General features: G+C 37.1%; 1 protein-coding gene across 2 annotated transcripts in view; it reads right to left on the reverse strand.

Annotated features, from left to right (window-relative positions):
* Positions 1–22,234, reverse strand: part of NBEA (neurobeachin) — a 463,000-nt gene that overhangs the window by 33,392 nt on the left and 407,374 nt on the right. For both annotated transcript variants that reach the window (XM_042839098.1, XM_042839097.1), the window contains exon 49: positions 15,639–15,806. In XM_042839098.1, the coding sequence (XP_042695032.1) occupies positions 15,639–15,806 (168 nt within the window). The remainder of the gene's footprint in view (positions 1–15,638; positions 15,807–22,234) is intronic.

A 22,234-nucleotide genomic window follows, 5' to 3' on the forward strand; every position in this document is an offset into this window, starting at 1 on the left:
TACTTAAGAATGCAGATTGAAAGAAATATAAATCAAGTGTGTCATTAAATAAGCAATCAGTTCCTTCAGGTTCAAAAATACTATTTCTTAGCAGGCAAAGACTCCAGTAACAATCAGCATGACCCAGCAGGAGCACAGCTGCAGAGTGAAAGGGTTGGTTGTAAGCACTACATACAATAACTGTGCCCAGTGCAGGGTCTTCCTACCAGTTTAGCTCCATGTGTGCTGCAGACCCCAGAAGAGAAGCAGCTGGTTTAGGGGCAGCCCTGGAGCACAATTTACAAGCTCTAGATGAAAATATGAGAATGGATATGTATGGAAACATCATAAAAGTGAAGGTTTTGTTTGCTCTTTGGCACACATGCACAAAATGGTAAGCCATAATGCAGTCCATTTTTAACATATTGTTTCTCCAAAAAGAGTTCTCAAAAATGCAAGCAAAATCATGAAGGAAGGTATTAACAAGAAGGGCTCTCTCACCTGCTAACACTCCTTTGCTGCATGGTAATCACAGAGCACAAGATGGATGAAAGTGGGAGTGCTTTTAGTCAGAGTCACGTAGGATGAGAAGAAAGAAACTCCTAAAACCAGACTGCACTGCAGATAGTAAGACAACACTTCTACTCCTATGTGAAGTGGCTTTGTTTTGCTCATTTCACTGATTGCAACTGTAACAAGTCACACATTCAAAAATACATACTGAGTTTATGCTTTTGTTCCTTTTTTGTGATGTTCCTTTTTGTTAATTTCCATAATCCTTGCTCATTTTGCTCCCTCCGTGTACAAGTGTCAGGTTTTTCTCAAAACATTTTCCCTGTGCATGGGGACAGAGCACAGGGAAGAACTAAAATCTATATTCATTTGAGAAATATGCACCACAGCCATATTCATCCATATTTGCCTTTCCTGAAAGTTTCTTTCATTTCTGCATTGAAGTGAACACAGGCATTCTAACGTGCTTCCCTGCTCATGCAGCCAGCACGCTCAGCAGCCCCAAGCACTTCTTTCCAGTGAATGTGATTGACAGTCCTTTGGTGGGTAGCATAAGCAGCTTGCAAATGTTATTGTTTTGTACTAGTCGTTTGAGATACTGCTTTTTTATTTGCATCTACAGCTGTTAAACGGCATCAATATCTTCAGGACTTTTGGTAAGTTAGGTTAAGAGTATTGATTTCCATTTTATTACAGTGTGCTCTGAGGAAAGAAGCACTGTAGTTTAAAGACAAGCAATGACTCAACCAGTCTGCAGGCTTTGATACAGTGGGTTATTTAATCAAGATACTCGAGGGACTGAAAGATGGGCACAGAAATGGATTTTCTCTGCAGGTCACTACTTTATTAATTTAACAGTGGAGAGGGGCAACCTTAAGCTCCTTCCCCACACAGGAGGTATCTCACTGGATCCAATGTGCAATTAAAAGGCTCCATAGTAGAAGAGCAATAGCTTGGAGCGAAGCTTCAGCTCCTTCCCAGTCAGCCCAACCCTGAGCTCTTTCTCATTCCACTACGATTGCAAACAGAAATGCAAAATGAAGGAGAATGTATTTCCCATCCCCTTTATAGGCATCAGTTCATCCCTAACCTTATTTGTTTCTTGGAGCACTGACTTTTAGCTTTCATATTTATCTAATTAAAGTACTTGTGTACTTTAAGTAACTGTGGTATCTATTTCTTCACTCTTTTATTTTTATAGTTCTCCAGTTCTTATCCCTGGCAGTTCACTATGCCTTTCATGGCACATAAATCTTTAAACACCCTCCCAGTTTAAGTAGACACTTAGTTAAAGGCATTGCAAACAAGAAAAAAAAGTGACTACATCTCACAAACAGAAACAGGGAAGGTGAAGCAAAAATATTGCTATGCCCCAGCCAGGGCAGGTTTGGGTAAGAGCGTCCCTGATTCTTTCAGGCACCTTCTCAAGTGCAAGCCAGTGTCTCTGAGGTTCCTGCATATCTGAGCACAAAAACTTGCTTCTCCCCTCCAGCAGTTGCCATTCTCTCGAAAGATGTGGAAATCTTCCTTACACTGAAAAGCAGCAAAATTGCCTCTTTCCTTCTTACCTATCAAGAAAGGAAAAAACAACTTTTCTACAATTTCTATCTTTCCCTTGTGTCTTGTATCTTTCCAACTTTGCCTGGAACAATAGAGTTTACCACTGCTATAATGAAATTCTCTCATTAAATTACACTAAGAACTACAGCAAACTCTATTATGCTCTGAAGTAAACAATTTTAACTCCCAATTCCTCTGACAAGCTCAATGTTGTTACAGGGGTTTCTTGGGACACTGCTCTGTTCATCACTTCCTTTTTATAGTTGTGATAATTTATAAAACTGTGGGTTCTGCTCCCAGCTGATGGCAATTTTGCTGCCTTTCCTTCCCTGCTGTTTGACTGCATACAAGGCAGACAGGGAGAATCCCTTTGCTTGTAAAATTACTGCTGTGCAAAACTCTGAATATCAGCTGGAACTAAAGAAAGTCATTCATTTTTTATAATCATGTGTACATTTTCATCCAAAAATATTTTAATTTCTTTCTCTTTTACATAACAAATTTTCTTATCATTCTCGTTCTATGCCATATTTTTCTCCAGTTGACAATTATATTTCTTACAGTCATGTTTATAATAATTCCTATCCCATTTGGATTGGTAACATTTACTGAAACTCTTTGTGTGTTCACTGATGTCATGCCAAATGAAATCATTGCTCTGTCATCATTCTCCCAAATCTGTATTAAGTTTATAGAAGAAAACGCTGGTTTCTTTGATCATTATTAAGCTGCTGAGTACAACACATTACAAAAGATTTTACTGCTAAGTTACTTTTGTGAGAGATGTAACAGCATGAAACAGTAATTCATTAGATATGTAACCATGTCATGAACACTTACAGATTTGAAACCTGGTCAGTCACAGGATTGTTTTTTACTTTTTAGATGACTGATAATTGTCCTAAAATCATTGTCATACTGTTATGTAATGGACAGCCTCAGAAACAAGGACTTCTCTTGATCTGACAAGCAATTCTATCTTTTCTGAAGACATCCTCTCATCAATTTAAAAACAAGAACTCTTACTATTGGTTTTAGATAACAAATATTTATGGTCACTGAAATAATTTCTTATCCCTTAAATTGTAACCTATATGACAAAACACTTCTATATTTTCCTTGCTATTCATCAGACACCAACAGTTACAGTTACATTCAAAAGGCTGCATGGACAGAAGCTCTCTGTGATTTGTTGGTTAAAATGCCAATCTAGATGATCTTTCCCATCTGGTGCTTAAGTCTATGGAACAAGCTTCTCTTTGACATCTTGATTCTGCAATGCAAATTACTAAATCATACACCTGCAACATAAAATTTCTCTGTTGATATTATTACTTTGTGTTTCTCCTTTATGCGACAGCAATCAATGCATCACAACATGCAGAATTGCAGATGTGTCCTATCTAATATTTACAAACCTCAACCAAATCAGTTCTACCACTTCTCTCTGCCTCCTCTCATATCAATCCTATTACTAATGGACACTCCTCACACTTAGCTCTTTCCAAGATCTTGCTCAGAACATCAACTTCTATTCCAGCCAAACTGTTACTTTCATTTTTTTCTGAGCTTGATTCATCAATTTCAAGTTTCAAGAAATTGTTATTTCCAAAGGTCCTCCTCAAGCTATCCTTTTTTCTTCCTTCCTTCCTTTCTTTCTCCCTCCCTCCATTCCCTCTCTTTCTTTCTTTCCTTCCTTCCTTCCTTCCTTCCTTCCTTCCTTCCTTCCTTCCTTCCCCTCCCCTTTCCTTTCCTTCCATTACTGTCTTATGTTTGTCCTACTTCTAATTTTTTCCTTCAAGTCAAGCATTCTCTTTCCTCTGCCTAATGACATGCTTCAACTAATTTCTTCTTCACTTTTTTTTTTTTTCATGTGAAATATAACCCAGTATACTGAAATCTTAATTTATTTTTAGACCTCTGGAATGGAAAAATTATATTTTTTCAAGCAGAGTAAATTTATGACATCAACATTCTTTTCTGAGTGGCTACTAGAATTCCAAACACATTGTCTCCAGCAATGAAAAGTCATTTCAATTCTGTCTAAAGCAGGTATTTTTTTTTTACGTTTCCTTGAGTAAGAAATAAAAGAAAATCCTCTGATTTTTTAAAGCTAACTTCTTTTTTGACTGGAACCACTACAGATTTCCAAAGCCTAAAAAAGAGGAAGTAAAGGAATAAAAAAATTATATGAAAACTGTCATTAGCATCCCTTAGTTGGCAGTCACTAAAATTTACAGGCATTCTAAAAAAAAAAAAAAAAACAACCACTGCTGCTGTCTGGGATGCTTCAATTATTTCCACATGTGAAAAGCAGTGAGTAGCAGCCAGAAAGCCTGAAGTTTCAGTTGTGCCAGGCTAAAAATTGTCATCGATACTTTTAAAAACACCGTCCACTGAATTTAGAGCTCTGCTAAAATTTACCAATCAAAAGTACTTAAAATAAAGGTGTTGTGTGTGTAGAAATGCCTTACTGTATTAACTAATGCCTCTGCCAATTTACTAATGAAAATACAGTTCCAATTGTCAAGATTAAAAAAAATCTCATAAAGCTCTGGAAGGTTGCAAACATCATTTCTCTGCATTAACAACCATACCAAGAGTTCTGTGGACCTACGCGAATTCCTTCACAGCTTCTTCAAGGTCCCCAGGTACCACATTATTAACATTTTCCCTCTGTCCCTCCTTCTGCCAAACAATCCAAATGTCCTTTCTGTCTTGTCTTCCTCTTTCATTTTTTATGTATTCCTACTGGACCTTCATCTCAATCTCCCATCCCCTCCACCAGGAGGCAGGAGTTTTGTAAATGTCCATCATCCCAAGCAATTCTATTTCCCCTCCTTTATTCTCCATCTTAATTTTTTCTTCAGACATTAAGAGAAGCTGCTCACCCTGGCTTAGTCAGTTAAACACTAGGGCATATTCAGGGCTTCATTCTAGAGGGAAATATACATGCCTACATACATACATACATACGTATATATATATATATATAATTTAGAAATAGTAAAAAAATTCAAATTCAAGCATTACTGATGAATCACCACTTACACTAATCAGAGGGCTGAATTGAAAGCAGAAGCTATTTATTCTGTGGCAGTGAGGACAATGTTATTTATAACTGTTCCCACAGTAATAAAGCTCCAGTTACTCTTTGGGAGTAGAAATGCTACAAAACAGAGTTAATACTTGTAAAAATCTTTCATTATTTTTCCATTTCATTGAGACAGAGGAAAGAGTAAACTTCTACTGTTCACGAAGATCTTTGGGGAAAGAAACATGAAGCCCTGTCTGGACAAACAGCAAACCTGAGTATCTTGGTCCTTATTCTGCTGCTTTGTCTGGAAAGTGGAAGCAGCCATTGTGATTTCTACTCAGCTCTCAACATTCAATGCATCAAGCAAAAAAGAAACCAGTGCTATTCTGAGGAAACTGGGAGAGTGAACATATCTGAACGACCCTTGATTTTCAACCGCTATGATCAAATGGCTCTTAATTCTGCTGCTTAGGGAAGGTCACAAGAGCAGAAAGAGCCCAGCTGTGCCAGCACCTGTGCAGTTGCCAGAACAAAGGGAAGGACTACCTGGGTTGGGAATAAAAACACAAGTACCACAGACTTTTTAAGTGCGTTAGGGAATAATTGGGAGTGGAGCCAAGGAAGTAGCACTGGGCTGCTTCCCGTAGTTTTCAGGGAGTCTGATGTCATCTGAACAGCACTCTGCCTCCTATGCATTTGTAAAATTTTACTGTATGCTATTAGAAGGGAGAAATTATTGGGGACCTCATCAGGTTTAATTCTATTTATTAGCTGCCCTTGCTGTTGGCTTTAAGACATACTGCATGTTTTTAATTGTCATTTTTAAGGAGCGCAGAGGCCCTTGAGCATAGGCATCCTATCGTAAAAATGCAACAGTAATATCAGCAGGAGGCTTCATTAAAACTTTGAAATTTCATCCACTCTTTTCTAATTAATTTTTTTCTTGGCGGCTAAGAGCTTTAACAGTGCATTCCTACAGCTGGTTTTAACTACTTTTTTTTTTTATTTATTTATTTTAAAAGATGAAATATGAGCTTTAAAAAATCAGTTAAACTTTTTAAAATCTAAAATAAACGTGTGTAAAGCCTCTGCACAAGTTTATTTATTGAGAAGGGGGTGATTTTTAAAACAAAATAAAGATTCTTAAATTCCTCTACATTGTCTTTAATTTTTTCTCTTCATTAACTGATATTACACCAGTTTTAAGAATTTTTTTTTCATTTTTTGCTGACTTTTCTTCCACTTTGATTACATTTTTCTCCTTAGTGTGGTCCACTGTATTAAGAAAGGCTCACATGTTTTCATTAATAATAATCTTTCTTTCAAATTTTATTAATTACTATATGTTTATACATTTTCTGCGAAGTTCTGAGAAAATTTGCAATATAAGAACTAAAAAAGGAGCATGAATATTTAGGTCAGGGCTTAGTTTTTGGGATTTGGTCTAAACGACATTCAGCTGACTTTGGCTGTAGGTTGTAGATTGTAATAGGGGTAGAAATCTATAAATGGAGGGTGCTCAGCACATCTTTTGAATGCATTTTTTCACCTACTGAATGACTTTGGTCTATTTAAGTCAGCAGAGGATCAAGTATCCAATTTTCCAGACAGCAAGGCTAGAACAGCAAAAAACTCCAAAGAGTTAAATTGCATATACTGAATAAGGTATCAATTTTAAAAACAAATTCCTAGATAAAGTACTGATTTTTCAAAAATTTCAGAGCAAAAAAAGATGGAATGACTCAGGGTGGAAGTTAATGTAATTGTAAGAGGTACATACAGACTGACACAGAGTTATCGACAAAATACTCAGGTTCTTATTATTCTCATGGCTACCTGCACAAAGGTAACATAGCAGATCAAGATATACAGATGGAAAAGTCTTGGGTTTTCTACACACCATGCTTTCTGACAATGCATTGCCAATTTTATTTTGAAATTACTCATCCAATGAGGTTTCTAAAATTATTCATATGAGATTTGTGCAGCCTGCAGATCTTAAAAAACTTTTGCCATTAAGCCTGACTGCCCCTGAACTTGATCATCTAAGTGCTAAACTGATATCAGATCAAATAATATCTCTCTCTCAGCTGGCATGAGCCCATAAACCATTCATCTCTGTCCTCTCATCACTGGAATGCTCTTCTCTGAACTCTCTCAAATATTTCTGGTGAACCAGCGTATAGAATAACATATTACATTCAAGGGGAAGGCCTTCTGAAATCTTGCAGTAATAAAAGAGGGAAGGGCACTTGATCATTAAAGAATGCATTTTGGCTGTGCCTTTATTCCTTCTGGTTCACTATTGACATAGAACATGATCACTGAAGACTTTTTTAATGCTTGGAATGCAGAACAGACTTAGCAAGGCAATGTACCTACTATACATATTTTATTCTTGCTTAGTTTTTTTATCTCAAATTTGTGGGAAAAAATGTAATGAACATAGTATTTTTTTACCTTATGAATAATTACTGTATGTACTGAACAGAAAGCAGAAGCTCTGATTTCCACATATCCTGCCTTCTTCCCACCCTAGGAAGGTGCCCTTATGTTTGCAAAGCACATATTTCTTACAGCAAATTCAGTGGTTATGATGTTTCCAAACATCTGCCAGCTGTCAGTTTATCCACCACAGGACACAAGAACTATCTCAGAGAACAGGAAAACCACAGGAAAGAGACTGACAGAGAAGTAGGTACAAACTGAAAGGTGTCATATAGTATTCGTGAAGCTTTGGTGTATATTAGAACTTCAGTTTTGAAATAGGTGCTATTGTTAAATTTAAAGTAAATGTTCTCAGTTGTTTTCAGGGCTTAGCTTATAAAGAAATAATTCTGTTTGGAGTATTTCCCAGCACACATTCTTCAAAACTTCACTTTGTTTTTGACATTAATTGAAAACAATAATATAGATACACTTTACACAGGCTTCAAAATGGCATTAAAGAGGCACATTATCAATATGTTTAAAGCATTTAGAAAGCTCAGCTTTGCATCTTTCTAAATGAATGACTAGATGCTCAGACTGAGTATTATCTGTTTCAATAAACTCGTGTGTGTGAAATGCTTTGAATAATAGTTAATTTATGCTGAGGTAATGACAGGGTAATATAACTGAAATCTGTGCTAATAGGCAAAAAGAAGCCCCTTCAAGCTATTTCCCTTACAATCAGCAGGGGTAATTTTCACCCTATCTCTTTTGCTCCCTGTCTCTCTCACATAAAATATTACTTTGGGTGTATGTTAAAATGTTTGCTGCTAATTTTAAAGACAAATAATTGGTACCTGTCATCCATATGGAGAAAAACAAAATAACCAAACAATAAAGACGAAATGATCATAAACAAGAGGTCTATTTTTCATACTTCTGCAGTAAAAGAGACTGATAATGGCTACGGGCTATGGATTTTTTTATATGGGCAAAACACTTAAATTGATCTGAGTAAAAGTCCAGGATGTTATGAATAAAAATGTACAGAAATAAGTAAACTGCATGAGAAATGGTCAGAAAATTATTCCAAATAATACTCAGAGATTGAGACGTCTCTTGGGCTGCGAGTCATTCATAAACTCATCCTAGTATTTCTTTGATGAATGAATTATCTGAAATATTTTTTAAACTGATCAGATGAAGACTTGTCAGCTAAATAAGTCAGTTATCTGTAGTTCTTTGGTTTGAACGGCTGGAGCATGGTTTACCTTACATGTTGTGTGAAGGTGCTTAGTTCTGTCTAGATGCTGAGCTTTTTAATCACCTTTACAATGATCAGTAAACAGATCCTATCCCTTTTTACACACCACCACAGACCAAAAACTGCCTATAAGCCACAATTTTATTTTAATTCTAGTAACTGTGCATTTTCTTGACCATCAGAAGTTTATGAATTCCTGTACACAAACAACAGCATGGTCCAGGAATAGCCATGAACTCAGATCAGAAAAGATTCACAAAAATATTCAAAAATATTCAAGTTTCCATCTATAATGCATTCATACTTATACGATTATTTTTTTTATAGTATCTCCCAGGGAGGGTCACAAAGATGATAGAGGGCCTGGAGTGTCTCCCGTGTAAGGCAAGGCTGAGTAGAGTGGGTCTGTTAGAGCTGGGGAAAAGAACACTGAGGGGGGATCTGATTAATGCTTATAAGTATCTGAAGAGTGGTGGGAGGCAAATGGATGAGGCCAAGCTCTTCTTTGTGGTGTATAGTCATAGGACAAGGAGCAATGGTGTAAAAACTGAACATAGGAAGTTCCATAAAATGCAGAAGAACTTTTTTACTGTAAAGATGAGAGAGCACTGGAATGGGCTGTTGAGAGAGGTTGTGGAGTTTTCTTCTATGGAGATATTCAAGACCCATCTGGACGCCCACCTGTGTGACCTACTGTAAGGAACGTGCTTTAGCAGAGGGGTTGGACTTGGTGATCTCTCAAGGTCCCTTCCAACCCTGCAATTCTGTGTTTCTATGGTTCAGTCATACCGAAAAGATTCACAGACAAACAGAAGTATTATTAACTGATCAGGGTGCTTTTTCCCCAAAGTGGGCAAAAATGTGGGGAAAAAATGTTTTATTTGACTTCAAAACATGATATTTGGAAATGCAGGGGATGTAGAGTTCTTGACAAAACCCAATTGAAGTACTCATTTCTCAATGAAGAACAGAGCCCGCAGCACATAAGAAAATAATTTCACTTCAGTGATGGTTTTGCTTGAATGACTGGTTCTGCTCTACAGATTCCTTCAGTTCACTGAGAAAGAAGTAAATACTGATACTGCTTGCTGTTTCCTACTTAATTCACAGCTACCCATGCCCATGTCTAGTCAGTGCTGATCCAAGAGAGGAAGCAAAGGCTTCTCCTTGTATGGAGGCAATTAAGCACAACTGAATATAGAAGTGGCCAGTGCTGTGGGTACAATTCAATCAAGCAGATCCATAGGGGTGGTTTTGATTTTCTTGTCACATCAAAGAAACTGTGCCCGGCAGAGAAAGATCTAACAAGTTACCAATGAAATAAGAATAAAGAAGAATACCTCCGAGCGAAAGCAAGAACAAGCACACGGTCACAGGGGCTAGTGTTACATTGGAAGTGTTATATAGTGCCATTAGAGCAGCGTGTTAATTTTTTCCTCATAAATTTCCCAGGTTCAGCCACCAGGGAAAGGCTTGCCTTCCCCCTCCCTTTGTTAAATATATATCTATCTTGCTGAGTCTTGACAGCCCGATCATGTCAGCCGTCTGTAGTAGCAGAGTGTTTCAGCAAGGAGGGGGAGAAAAGGAAGAAGGGAAAAAAAGAAAAAAAAAAAGTGAAAACTGATGTGATCTACTCTGTTTCCTGTGGGCATATTTCACTACAGCAGATCCAGAGGGATGCTTTGTTGTTCTTGTCAGATCAAAGATAGAGGTAATAGAAGAAAATATAATATGAAAAATAAAACCCAGAAATGAGGGTAACTGAAATGCACTGTAAGACTATTGCATGATTACGACTTTTCAACTTATTTAAATATCAATTCACCACCAAAGAAATAAATATTGCATAGGCCATATGTTCTGTTAGCTGCCAGCAAAACCGTACTCTTAGGACAGCAACTGACTGTCAAACACTGACAATGTAATAATTTCTCAATTTGCTCAGGTATTCTGAGTTTCAGAACAGGTTCAGAATAAATATCTGAGACCAGTAACTTTCCACTGTCCTGCCTCCCTTTCTTGTGTTCAAAGAATATGTAGATGTGGTACTGAGGAACATAGTTAAGTGGGAATATTGGTGGTAGATGTGCTGTTGGATTAGATGATCCCAGAGGTCTTTTCCAACCTTAATGATTCCATGATTCTATGATTCCCAACACACTGAAGGGATGCAAGCTTCTGCTGAAGATGCAGCATACTGGCAGGATAGCCCACATGCTGTGCAGCTTAGCTGCATTTGCAGCTCACATTGAATGTAAAGAAGTCAAGAAGTTAACTTACAGCATAGTGCAAAAAACAACTGTAAGATAATTTTTAACTTTACCTTTTCAAATAGTTCTACTCACAAGCAAATTGAATGTGTATAGAAATAAATAGTGATCTGACAATATTTTAAACAAATAAACAGAAAATCTGAAATATTATGAAGTTATACTTAATATACGCTTTTGGAATTGCATGGGATCAATCCACTGTATACTACCTGAACAATATTTTGAGTTTGATCCATAATTTCAGCTCTTTTATTGCATTTTCTAATGACAAGGATAACTATTCTATTTCTTTCCAGCCACAACACTGTCATGCAGAAACAAGTTCCTAACTTGAAAAAAACCACAACTCTACTGATTTCTGATTATTCAGATTTCCAGGTGTTCCTGTGTTGGTATCTGCAAAAATCTCAACGTTCTTCCAGGTATTTCAACTTGGACAAGCAGCAATTGAGAGAAGGGAAAAAAAAGGAAAAAAAAGTCATAGTGGGAAGTGGGGGTCCTGAAAGTTGTAAATATTTGGGGAGAATATTGGGATATTGTAGATACTGGGAGACGAGCAATTATATTTCCCTAAAGAAATAATACAAAACCAGTAATGCAAACTAGACTGGAGATACTGTTCGTTACACATTAGCATTCTGAGCATCAGCCTCTGAAGTCAGCTGAATCTGTCCAGTGGAAATGACTTGGATTATGACGTATACTAACAGTAAAGATGATTCCAAATAACATCTAATGTCCAATATAACTACTGTTTACATATTAAAAAGAGATACAGGCTTTGTACCGGTGATGTTCTGTCATGTTTCTCCACAGGAGAAGACTGTCATAGTAAAGTTCATTATCAATTACTGCTTTACAAGTACAAGATGAGTTAAGCTGTCATAATTTTCTCGGCTAGAGATCCTGTGCTGTCAAAGAATGTCAATTTTTAATCTGACAAAAGGAAGAAAATTATCTGTTATTCTGACCTCTAATTTCTTGACATTTTAATGCTGTAATTGCTGTGGTTAGTGCTGCAACCATGATTTCACCTGTCAAGCAAGAATGAGTCAATATCCTTAAGCTGTTCTTCAAGTTTCAGCTTCCTCCTCACTACTTTTACATTAATAAAGTAAAAATGTAAGAGGTTGTAATGAAAAAAATGTATTTCACAACACGTTTTTCCTCCTCCTTATTACAACATGTAAACAATTGTGCACTGCGCAGAATAACAGAAGCTACCGTAACTGACAAAACAAGAGATTTTTCCAAATTCTAATCATACAATACCTAAACAACAAAATTCAGTTTTATATGTCCTGTGCAGCATTTAAGTCCAGATTTTCATTTTGCTCTCATTTTCTTTCTTTTTTTCTTTTCTTTTTTTTTTTTTTTTTTATTTCCCAGTGGTATCAGAAAACTACAAAGTTGTCTGAAAAACCAAAATCAGTATGTTGCAATGAAACCAGTTTATTTTACCCACCAAGTGCAGATCTTAACTTCCCAAAGAGTTTTTTGAGGGGCAGACATATGAGATTTCAGAGACTTCAACTTCAGTAATATAAAGTTTAATGCTATCCACCATTCCAGTTTCATCCAGAATGGCCAAGAAGGAAAACAGCACAGGATGGACACGTTAGAGTATCAAACATTAGAGAGCTCTTTCAGGGTTCCTGCATGCACTTGAGAAAGATGTAGCTGATGGCAGGAATCACAGAATCATAGAATGTCTTGGGCTGGAAGGGACCTCCAGGATCATCAATGTCCAGCCTCCAACAACCCCAATAAATGATACTAGACCAGGCTGCCAATGGCCCCATACAATCTGGCCTCGAAAACCCCCAGAGACAGGGCATCCATGTCCTCTCTGGGCAGCCTGCTCCAGCATCTCACCACTCTCTTTGTAAAGAATTTCCCTCTGATATCCAATCTAAATGTTAACTGAAATGTCAACTTAAAACTATTTCCCCTTGTCATGCCATTATCTACCCTTGTAAAGACTTGGCTTCCCTCCTGTTTGTAGGCTCCTTTTAGGGATTGGAAGGCTGCAATGAGGTCACCCCTCAGCCTTCGCTTCTCCAGGCTGAACAAGCCTGCCTCCCTCAACCTGGGTTAAGCCACACCATCTTTGACTACATTTTAATTCCAATCATACGGAGACTGAAGTAACGTCTTCGCCATTCTGCAAAGGATGTGAGGTGCTTAAGAAAATGGTGGAAACAAAAAGGCCAAAGGAGAATTTGAGTAGGTCACTGGGATATGCCTTTTTAAATTATGCCTTTCAATCAGGTCAGACTTCAGTGTGACTACTTGGAGCCTCATCTCACTAGAAAGGTTCTTCCGGGATTCAGCTCCACACACTGTTAGCTATGGACAGTTTGAAGATGCTACTGCCCTATCCGTGGACACTGGTCTGATAATGGCTGCTGCCAATCAATGTGCATTTATGTGCTTTTTAACTATCATTTATTCAGTACATTCACTGCCTTTGTGCCAAAGCAAATTCACATTTATTTAGAAAATAAATACCAAACAAGCTTGTATGCTGAGATATGAATTTTCTCAGATAACTGCAAAGCTCCATTAATTTTAAATGGTCATGCTTTCATGTTAAGACACTAGACACCACCGCCTACCATTATAAAATGCATTAAATAAATGTTGTCATTACTTGCGTACAGTCTAGTATATCTGTCTTTACATTTCAGGCTTTAAAGAACTTTCTGCTTTTAATTTATTTTCTGGAATATCTGGTAAAAACAGGAATAAAAAGCGTCAATACAACAATACAGAGAGAGTTACATATACTTTCAAAATAAACATGACATCTACTAGATCATCAAAATGCTAAATGCTTTGCTACTGGACAGAGAATGTCTCCTACTTTCATAAACAGGTATTTATTTTTTCAAGATATTTTGTCTTCTCACTACTAGCAGTGTATTTTCTTTGCTAATCTTCATGGTGGTAATAAGGATGAAGTTGTGCTTTCAGTTGTTTACTTGGCGTAAATAAAAGCTTAAGAAGAGGTTTATGCACTACTGACTGAGAGGGCAAGGGTTAGATGTACAAGCGAGTGAACAAAAACATTTCCATGAATTTCTTGAAATTTCTGATGACAAGTTATGCATGTAAGCAGAGCCACAGGAGAGTTGAAGAGCCTCATCATGTCATAAGATGTTAAATAAGGTGCAGAGACAGACAGATAGACTTCAATCCTACAAGCTGCCCTGTGGGAGCAGATCTTTTAAAGTCAAGACATCGAAGTCTGCCCATGTAAATCAGGACCTTAAGCTATGCTAATCCCTTGCATTCATGGTGCTTGACACCTGTTTTATGCTTTAAAAACCATTGCTCCTTTGTTTTTGCATTTTTCTACTTTTTTGACTTCTCATCATCAAAGTTTTAAATGCAGAAGATGGTTTTGTACACATTAGCAACAAATATTTGGTATCAATGCAATTTTGCCCATTTGTAAAGCCAAATACTGTGTACAAAATATAAGCTTTGCAGTGCATGAGGTGAAAATCCAGCTATAGCAACATAAGAAACCAAATGGTTTTTTCAGTTCTGCTCCTGAAAAAGCACCAAAGAAACAACTCACTACTAGAAAGCAACATGACAAAACCCAGAATTACACTGAATTGAATTGCTTTCTATAACATACTTCCCTCTAAAATCTGTAGATTTCAGAGTAATTCCAAGATGTAAGAATAAACAAACAAACAAACAAACAATAACACATCGCCTGGCAATGTATAAATTATTACTATTTTGCATACAGCAGATGGTAACTATCTGGGGGAATGGAAGATTGTGTATACAGCTTCATCACAGCGGTACTCATCTAGCAGCTGTTGCTTCTTCACACTTTCCACCTAATTTCAATTGTCTTATTCAACGATTGGATGATATTTGAGAAATAATGATTCAAATTAACAGTCTTAATAAAAACAAATACAGAAACTGGAAGAAAACATATATCAAGGTAACTAGTACTTTTTTTTCTTAAGATTTCCTGATAATGCCATTTCAGATGCACACTCAATGTACATACTTATACTATGCACAAACATACAAGCATAAATGTTTATATGCACAATAGCAAACATTTTCTGTGTTGGCATCATTTTAATTATGATTTATATGATTAACACAGAACTAATCTGAAATATTTCTGTTATCCATCTAGCAAGCATTTTCATATCCATAAACATTTTTCCCACATTATGCGGTTGAAAAAGATAGATTTTTTTATTGTGATTGTGATGCAGTCTTTTTCTTTAGCTTTTCAGTTCTAGTAAGTGAACTTACTAAAAGTAATAAATTATAAAAAGTTTCAGAATTTAAATTATAGAATATACATCATGTTACGATTTTCCATATCACAAGAGGCTATAAAATATGAGTATATTAGTAAATCCAAGCAAACAAAACACCTTGGGACATCTGTTTCATCACTAGCTAATTAATTCTTGCTTCTGAAGGGTTCAAATTCTGAATCATACCCCACAATTTTTGGCAGCAGTGAAAGATGAAAAAAGTACCATTTCTTGTGAGATGACAGCAGTCTTCAGAATGAAATAGCATAAACACCTACCTCCCTGAGGACAGGATCAGTGATACTGTCCAGGTTCACAGAGCCTTCATATGTTAGGTAGTGGAAAACATTGAGTGCGCGCACTGCTTCTGGTCCCCGTTGCTTATAGCCAAATATAAGGTCAATCCACTGATGAAGTTGACATGACACAAATTCGCTTTCCAGGGCCTGCAAGTGAAGTTCAGAGTAAGGAACTAAATTCCATCTTGCGCTTTTGTGCTTAAATTACGTCTTACCATCTCCTATTAACTGAGGAATCATTACATTTTCTGTTCAGGCTTATCCAGTTCATTTGAAATCTTTCAAATATTAAAAAAACAGAATTATATTGGAAAAACAAACAAACAAAACAACAAAACAAAACAAAACAAAACAAAAAAAAACACAGAAATACCTAAAAAGGCATTTTTCTTTCATTCAACTTTATATCAAGGTATCTTTCTTTTCAGCCACTGACTTTCTCCTGGTTGCAAGGGTTTAATAATTAATTTGGGCTTGTCAAATAAGTTGGATAATTCATCAAGATATACTGATAAAAGTGAGAAAACAATTTCATAAACCCGATATTCCTCCACATTTTTCTGACTAGTTATAATTAGCCTTCAATCTTAGAGGGAAACTTGAGGATTACAAAGCGCAAAATCAGGTTCTCAACTCTCTGTGTGAATTTTCACTTATTTCTCACAGGAAAAGATTTTTTTTCACATTCATTTCTGACACGAGATTGGTCCACCAGGGAAAATACAGGACATTACTTGTTTAGAAATGTCTTCAAGGATTGTTACCCTGTTGCTTAGCATATGGAAAGGGACTAATGCTAGAAAGAGAGAATGATGGCAATATTATTATTATACAAACACTATGCCTGTATCAAACTATTTGCATCCTTAGTAGATATCATTGCCTGAAATGGAACTTACAAAGCCTGAAGGCATTACATAGCTCTTCCTTATCCCTTCACAAAGCTGACTAAGAAGGTACATTAGATGCTCTAATTCTTTGATTCCCAACGCTACCTTTAGAGAAGGCCTCAGATAAACAGGAACTGGTACTAAAATGAAGATTCTTGCTCCACTAACAATGTTTTTATATGCACCCTTGCCCAAAATACATCAAAATTGTGCTTTAGTACAGTTTTGTATACCTAGCTCCTTCTGATCAGAGGAGATTTGGCTCACTTCTTAGATCTGAGCGCTTACTTCCAATTAGTTAATTTGAAGAAAACTGATAATGAAATCACAGAATGCTTGAGGTTTTCAGGGCCCTCTGGATGTCAACTTGTTCAGTCCCCGCCTCAGCAGGGACACTCAGAGCAGGGTGCCAAGGGCCATGTTGAGGGGGTTTTGGAAGATCCCCAAGGAGGAGCCTCTGGGTAGCCTGTGCCAGTGCTCCATCACTGCACAGCACAGAAGTGCTCCTGGTTTTCAGAGGAAACCTCCTGTGCTTCAGTTTGTGCCCATGGCTTCTGGCCCTAGCCCTAGGCACCATTAGACATGAGCCTGGCTCTGTCTGAAGAAAAGAATACCAGTGTTAATACAATTTATTATGTAAACATCTATGTCAAGCTTACTGTCTTTCATCTGCACACAGGCAGAGCTGACAGCAATCTGTTATGTAATGTTATCTAGCACTTTTAATTTTTAAAGATTATGTTTTGTTGGGATTGGTTGTTTACTTGCTTTGTGTTGTTTTTTTCTCTTGAGTAATCCTAATTCCTTCATTTAGGCAATCATTCCCCAGTGCTTCACATGGAAGAGGAACTCTATGCCATGATGGAAAACCAGACCGTTCTCTGACAAAATCAGTGAACACTTTTTCTGAGGAAAACAGATGTGAAGGCTCAGACTTCATAGCTGACATGGACCTCAGTTTTCAAGGGCTGAAGTTTGGGATTCTACAAGAACCTACAAACAAATGTTGCAGAGAACTGTATAAAAATGTGTTACTCCCTTCCCAAAATCAAAGGCCATCACATGCAAATTTTGCCTGATCTTATTAAAATACATTAATAATAAACTACTCAATTTCAAAGTGTGTCTCTAAATAAATAAGTAATGTCAGATCCATAATTATATTATTTTGCATGTGTGCAGCATATAGTCAGTAACTGCATGATCTTGTGTACTCTTTTTTCATAGATCTTTTACCTTATTCAGCTTGAAGGATGTTAGCGTACAAGGACAAAATTAAGTATGCTACCATAATCATGAATAAAGCATTTCCTAACCTTTAAATGGTCAATTTTTAATGTTCCTTTGTATGCAAGAAAATTTAGAGCAGGATTTTAAGCCTGCCATCTTTCTAGTATCCATCTCCAACCAACTTACAATAAGCAGTCCAGTAGTTCTCTTTCTCCTCCAAACTGCATTTTGTAAGGTTGGCCTGTAGCCATTTATTAAAAAGGAGATTATGAAATGACATGTTAGGTGTGTGCAGTGGACAAAAATAGCATTTTTATTTCTCGAGTATGCAGATAACATTTCAGATAAATGATGGAATTTTGAGTTAGAAGCGCACTATTTAAAAGTTGGACAGTAAATCTGAAATAAATAAAGAAATAAATAAATAAAAAAGCTTGGGTCAAATCAGCATATTTCAGCCATTATCTTCTAAAGCATCCTCTCCCCTATGGTAGCAGAATTGAACACTTATGTTGTGTTTCCCTGAGGCAGTTTCAACTTGCATGACCAGCCACTGCTCAACAGCTTGTCATTCCAGAGAAGGTCTCAGTGACCCTGGCAGGTATGAAGAACTTCTATTTCACAAGGATCTGCTCTTTAATAACTTTCCACACAAATGAACTGTTTTTCCACAGCAACATGTCTTATCCCCTGTCTGCAACACTTTAAGCAGATTTATTGTACTATCTTAAGAGGTCTAAAGCTTCTTTAAAGGTCTGTATGCTTAAATGGGAAATACGTAAGAGACAAATTTAGTTATGTGGAGCTATACTTTTCTCAATTGCACGCAAAAGTGGAAGCCCAGTGTGTTTCTGTCAGGGAGACTGTGCGGATGCTGGTGTGGCAAGGATAATACCTGCCTGGCACTGTGTCGTGGACAACTGCTGTGGCAGGGATTTTGGCAGAGGCACCTGCAGAATCTTCTCCCTAATTTGCACTAATGTACAAGCTGCTCCCCTTCCATGAAAGTCCCTCCTGAAAATTTATGAGTGCATCACTGTCAGCTGTACATGGTTTGGTTTTTCATGAATATGCAATGCTTAGTAGGGGGTAGGGTGAGAGAATTTTCTGTGTAAATATAATTTGTAGGTACAGGAGTAACAACATGCAGAAAAAGACAAACATTTCTTTAAGGTAAGTAGGTGATGGCCATAAAGAAGACAGTGTTCAAGAAGATTGTGGCTTTAAAACATACTGGAAGTATCAATAATAATTATCACCTATATAATTATATGTCCTCTTGGACACCAAATTGAACATGAGCCAGTAATGTGCCCTTGTTGCTAAGTAGGCTAATGGTATTCCTAGGCAAAGTATCACCAGCAGGTGGAGGGAGATGATCCTTCCTCTACTGAGTGTGGTGAGGCCACACTTGGAATACTGGGTCCAGTTCTGGGCCTCCCAAGTACCAAGAGTGACATGGATATACTGGAGAGAGTCCAATAAAGGGCCATGAATCCATTGAAGGGACTGGAGACTCTCCCATATGAGAAGAGGCTGGGAGAGATGGGACTCTTCTTCTTGGAGAAGTGAAGGCTCAGGAGGATCTCAGTGTCCATAAATACCTAAAAAAAAAAGGGGGGTGGGGAGGAGGCAAGCGAATGGCGTCAGGCTCTGTCCAGTGGTGCCCAGGGCTAGGACCAGAGACCATAGGCACAAACTGGAGCACAGGAATTTCCCTTTGAACACTGGGAAAGCTTCTCGCAGGCATTGAAGCAGTGGCACAGGCTCCCCAGAGGCTGAGGAGTATCCTTCTTGGGGATCTTCCAAAGTTACCTGGACGTGGCCCTGGGCACATTGCTCTGGGTGACCCTGCTGGAATGGGAGCTGAACAAGATGGCATCCAGAGGTCCTTGCAAATTCACCCATCTTGGAATGTTTTCTGGTAGTTTTGTATGAAGCTAGGAGTTGGGGTCAGTGATCCTTGTGGGTGTCTTCCAAATCAGGATATTCTGTCATATTATTCTATTCTGTTATTCTGTCATTATTATTCTACATCTTACGTAGAAGTAAAATTTTAATAAGTATATAGTATATGTATTAATAATGATACAGCATTATTTATGCCTTTCTAAGAGATACAAACTATTAAACAGAAATGAGGTAATATCTAGCTTGTTTTCTATTACAATTAATAATAAAGAACTCTCCAGTGAGAGAAAGATAAATATTTTGAAGTAAAGGAATTGTGTTTTTTCTGTGTTTGCCTGCAAGCATATGCACACATGTTCCACAGGCTGAAAATCAGACCTGTAACTGTTGCAAAATAGAAATAGAAATTTAATAAGTTGATCCTTATGCATAAAGTAAGTGAGATTAATATTAGCCAAGTTACTGGTTAGTGGAATCGAGTTCTATATCTATTTCCAATTTAAATTCTGGGCAAATGTAAGAATTTCATATGTCACTCCTCAGTAAAATTTTTAACTAGAACACATGAACCATAGAATCATAGAATAGCCTGGGTTGAAAAGATTATCTAGTTTCAACCCCCCTGCTATGTGCAGGGTCACCAACCAGCAGACCAGGCTGCCCAGAGCCACATCCAGCCTGGCCTTGAATGCCTCCAGGGATGGGGCATCCACAACCTCCTCGGGCAACCTGTTCTGGTGCTCACCATCCTCTGAGTGAAACATCTATGAACACCTATGCTTTCCACAAGATGTCTCATTTAAGGAACTTAGGTAATTGCACTTACAGTGAAAATTTCTTTCTCCTAAATTCTGAGGTTTCTGAAGGATGAAGGTAGAACGCTTTCATCCTAATTTGGAGTAAAAATTATGTTTCTCAGAGATTCCAGTTGAAGACACTGGTTTTTATTTTAATGCAAAACCTATGTTGCGTAAAGTATCAGGAGTTCTAACACCTTTCTAACACACAGGCATTTTGCCTTAATCAGTGTTTGGTGTTTTTTTTTTGCATGTGTCTGGAGAATAGAAAAGCTCTGAATATGCAGATTATCTCAGCTTAATATTTCACTTACTCTTTCAGCATTTCTTGTACCATTCAAGGGGGTAAAGTCTTTGACTCTTGCTGCACAATAAAAAAGAAATACTGATACCTGGAATTTGTTCCGTTTGTTTAAGCAAATTAATCTTTTAATAAAAGAGAAACAGATGTATTGTGCATATTTGGGTTATTCTAGGGATGTCTGTGCAGGAACTGATCCTTTATGTGAGCAGCTTCAATACGTAAATAGATTCTTCAGTGATATAGAAAGCTTAAAAAAAAAAAAAAAGAAAGAAAAAAAAAGAAAAAAAGAAAAACCCACTGTCATTTCCCAGTAAGACTGAAACACCTGTGAGCTGAATGAATTTAATTGCATGAAGAACAAAACTTGGCAAGGCACAAAAAAATCAAACATGCTACGACTGATGAAATAATACAAAATCTTAATACAAAATCTTATGTACTGCCTATCTGCTAAGAATGGAATGCCAACTGCTGCTGAACGGTGAGCAAAAACGATAAATCTCCCTGATCCTTGCAGCACAGAGATTTCATAATAGATGTATCTAATGACCATTGAAAAAGCTTTTTAATTATGAAATACTATGCATGCTTCTGAATAGCCAGAGATCTGTACAAAAATGCAATTGGCAGCAGAAGAGTTTAAATAAATCATTTCAAAGACAGAAGGAGAATTCAATCTTAGTAACAGCTCTGTAATAGGAACAAAATATGTATAAGAAAAACAGGACACCATTCAGGCTTTCAAAAAATATAATTTGCAGTGAACGCATTTTACTCAACACTGTAATTTGCAATTTAATATGTGTCTAAGCCATAATGAAAATATCATTATAATTAACTTTGAATTACACAATATTGCATCTTTTGTTTCCAAATTAAAGACTGGTTATTTAAAAAGCTCTGCTTCAGTGTTTAGCAGTGGTGTTTCCTGCCTTGATTTAACATGCTTGACTTACTGCCTGAATATGCTCTATTTCTGGCTCTCAGGACTGCTCAAAGTCTGTAGGGATTGAGAGACTGAGCAGGACTACAGATGCACATCTGTGGAAGGTTTTATGCGTGGGTTTTTTTTCCTGGTAAACTGGGAGATTATGATTGATGAGCCTAGCATTAGGGTAATGTTATCAGGGACACTTTCTGCCTCCGTCCTTTGTGCCATCACCGAGGTCAGACCATAATCATGTTAGCATTGAACATAGTGCTTTATTAATGTTTCATGAGTAAGTCCATAGTAATCAGTCTAGCTTTGTATGGATAAATAAAACTGCTGCAACGATCCCTGATGTATACACTGAGACTTTAGAATCTGCTGTAATAGATCTTAAAATAACAGCACTGAGTGCCTTTTCCAGTGTTTATAGTATGTCTAATTTTCCAAAGTTTAAAGCAATTTTTTTTGATGGGAAATCATTTTTACTTCCATTTCTGTATTTGCTTAGAAAC

This window comes from Centrocercus urophasianus, unplaced genomic scaffold, assembly GCF_019232065.1.
Source record: "Centrocercus urophasianus isolate 14NV4802_14NV808 unplaced genomic scaffold, USGS_Curo_1.0 seq_9, whole genome shotgun sequence".
Classification (NCBI taxonomy): Eukaryota; Metazoa; Chordata; class Aves; order Galliformes; family Phasianidae; genus Centrocercus; species Centrocercus urophasianus.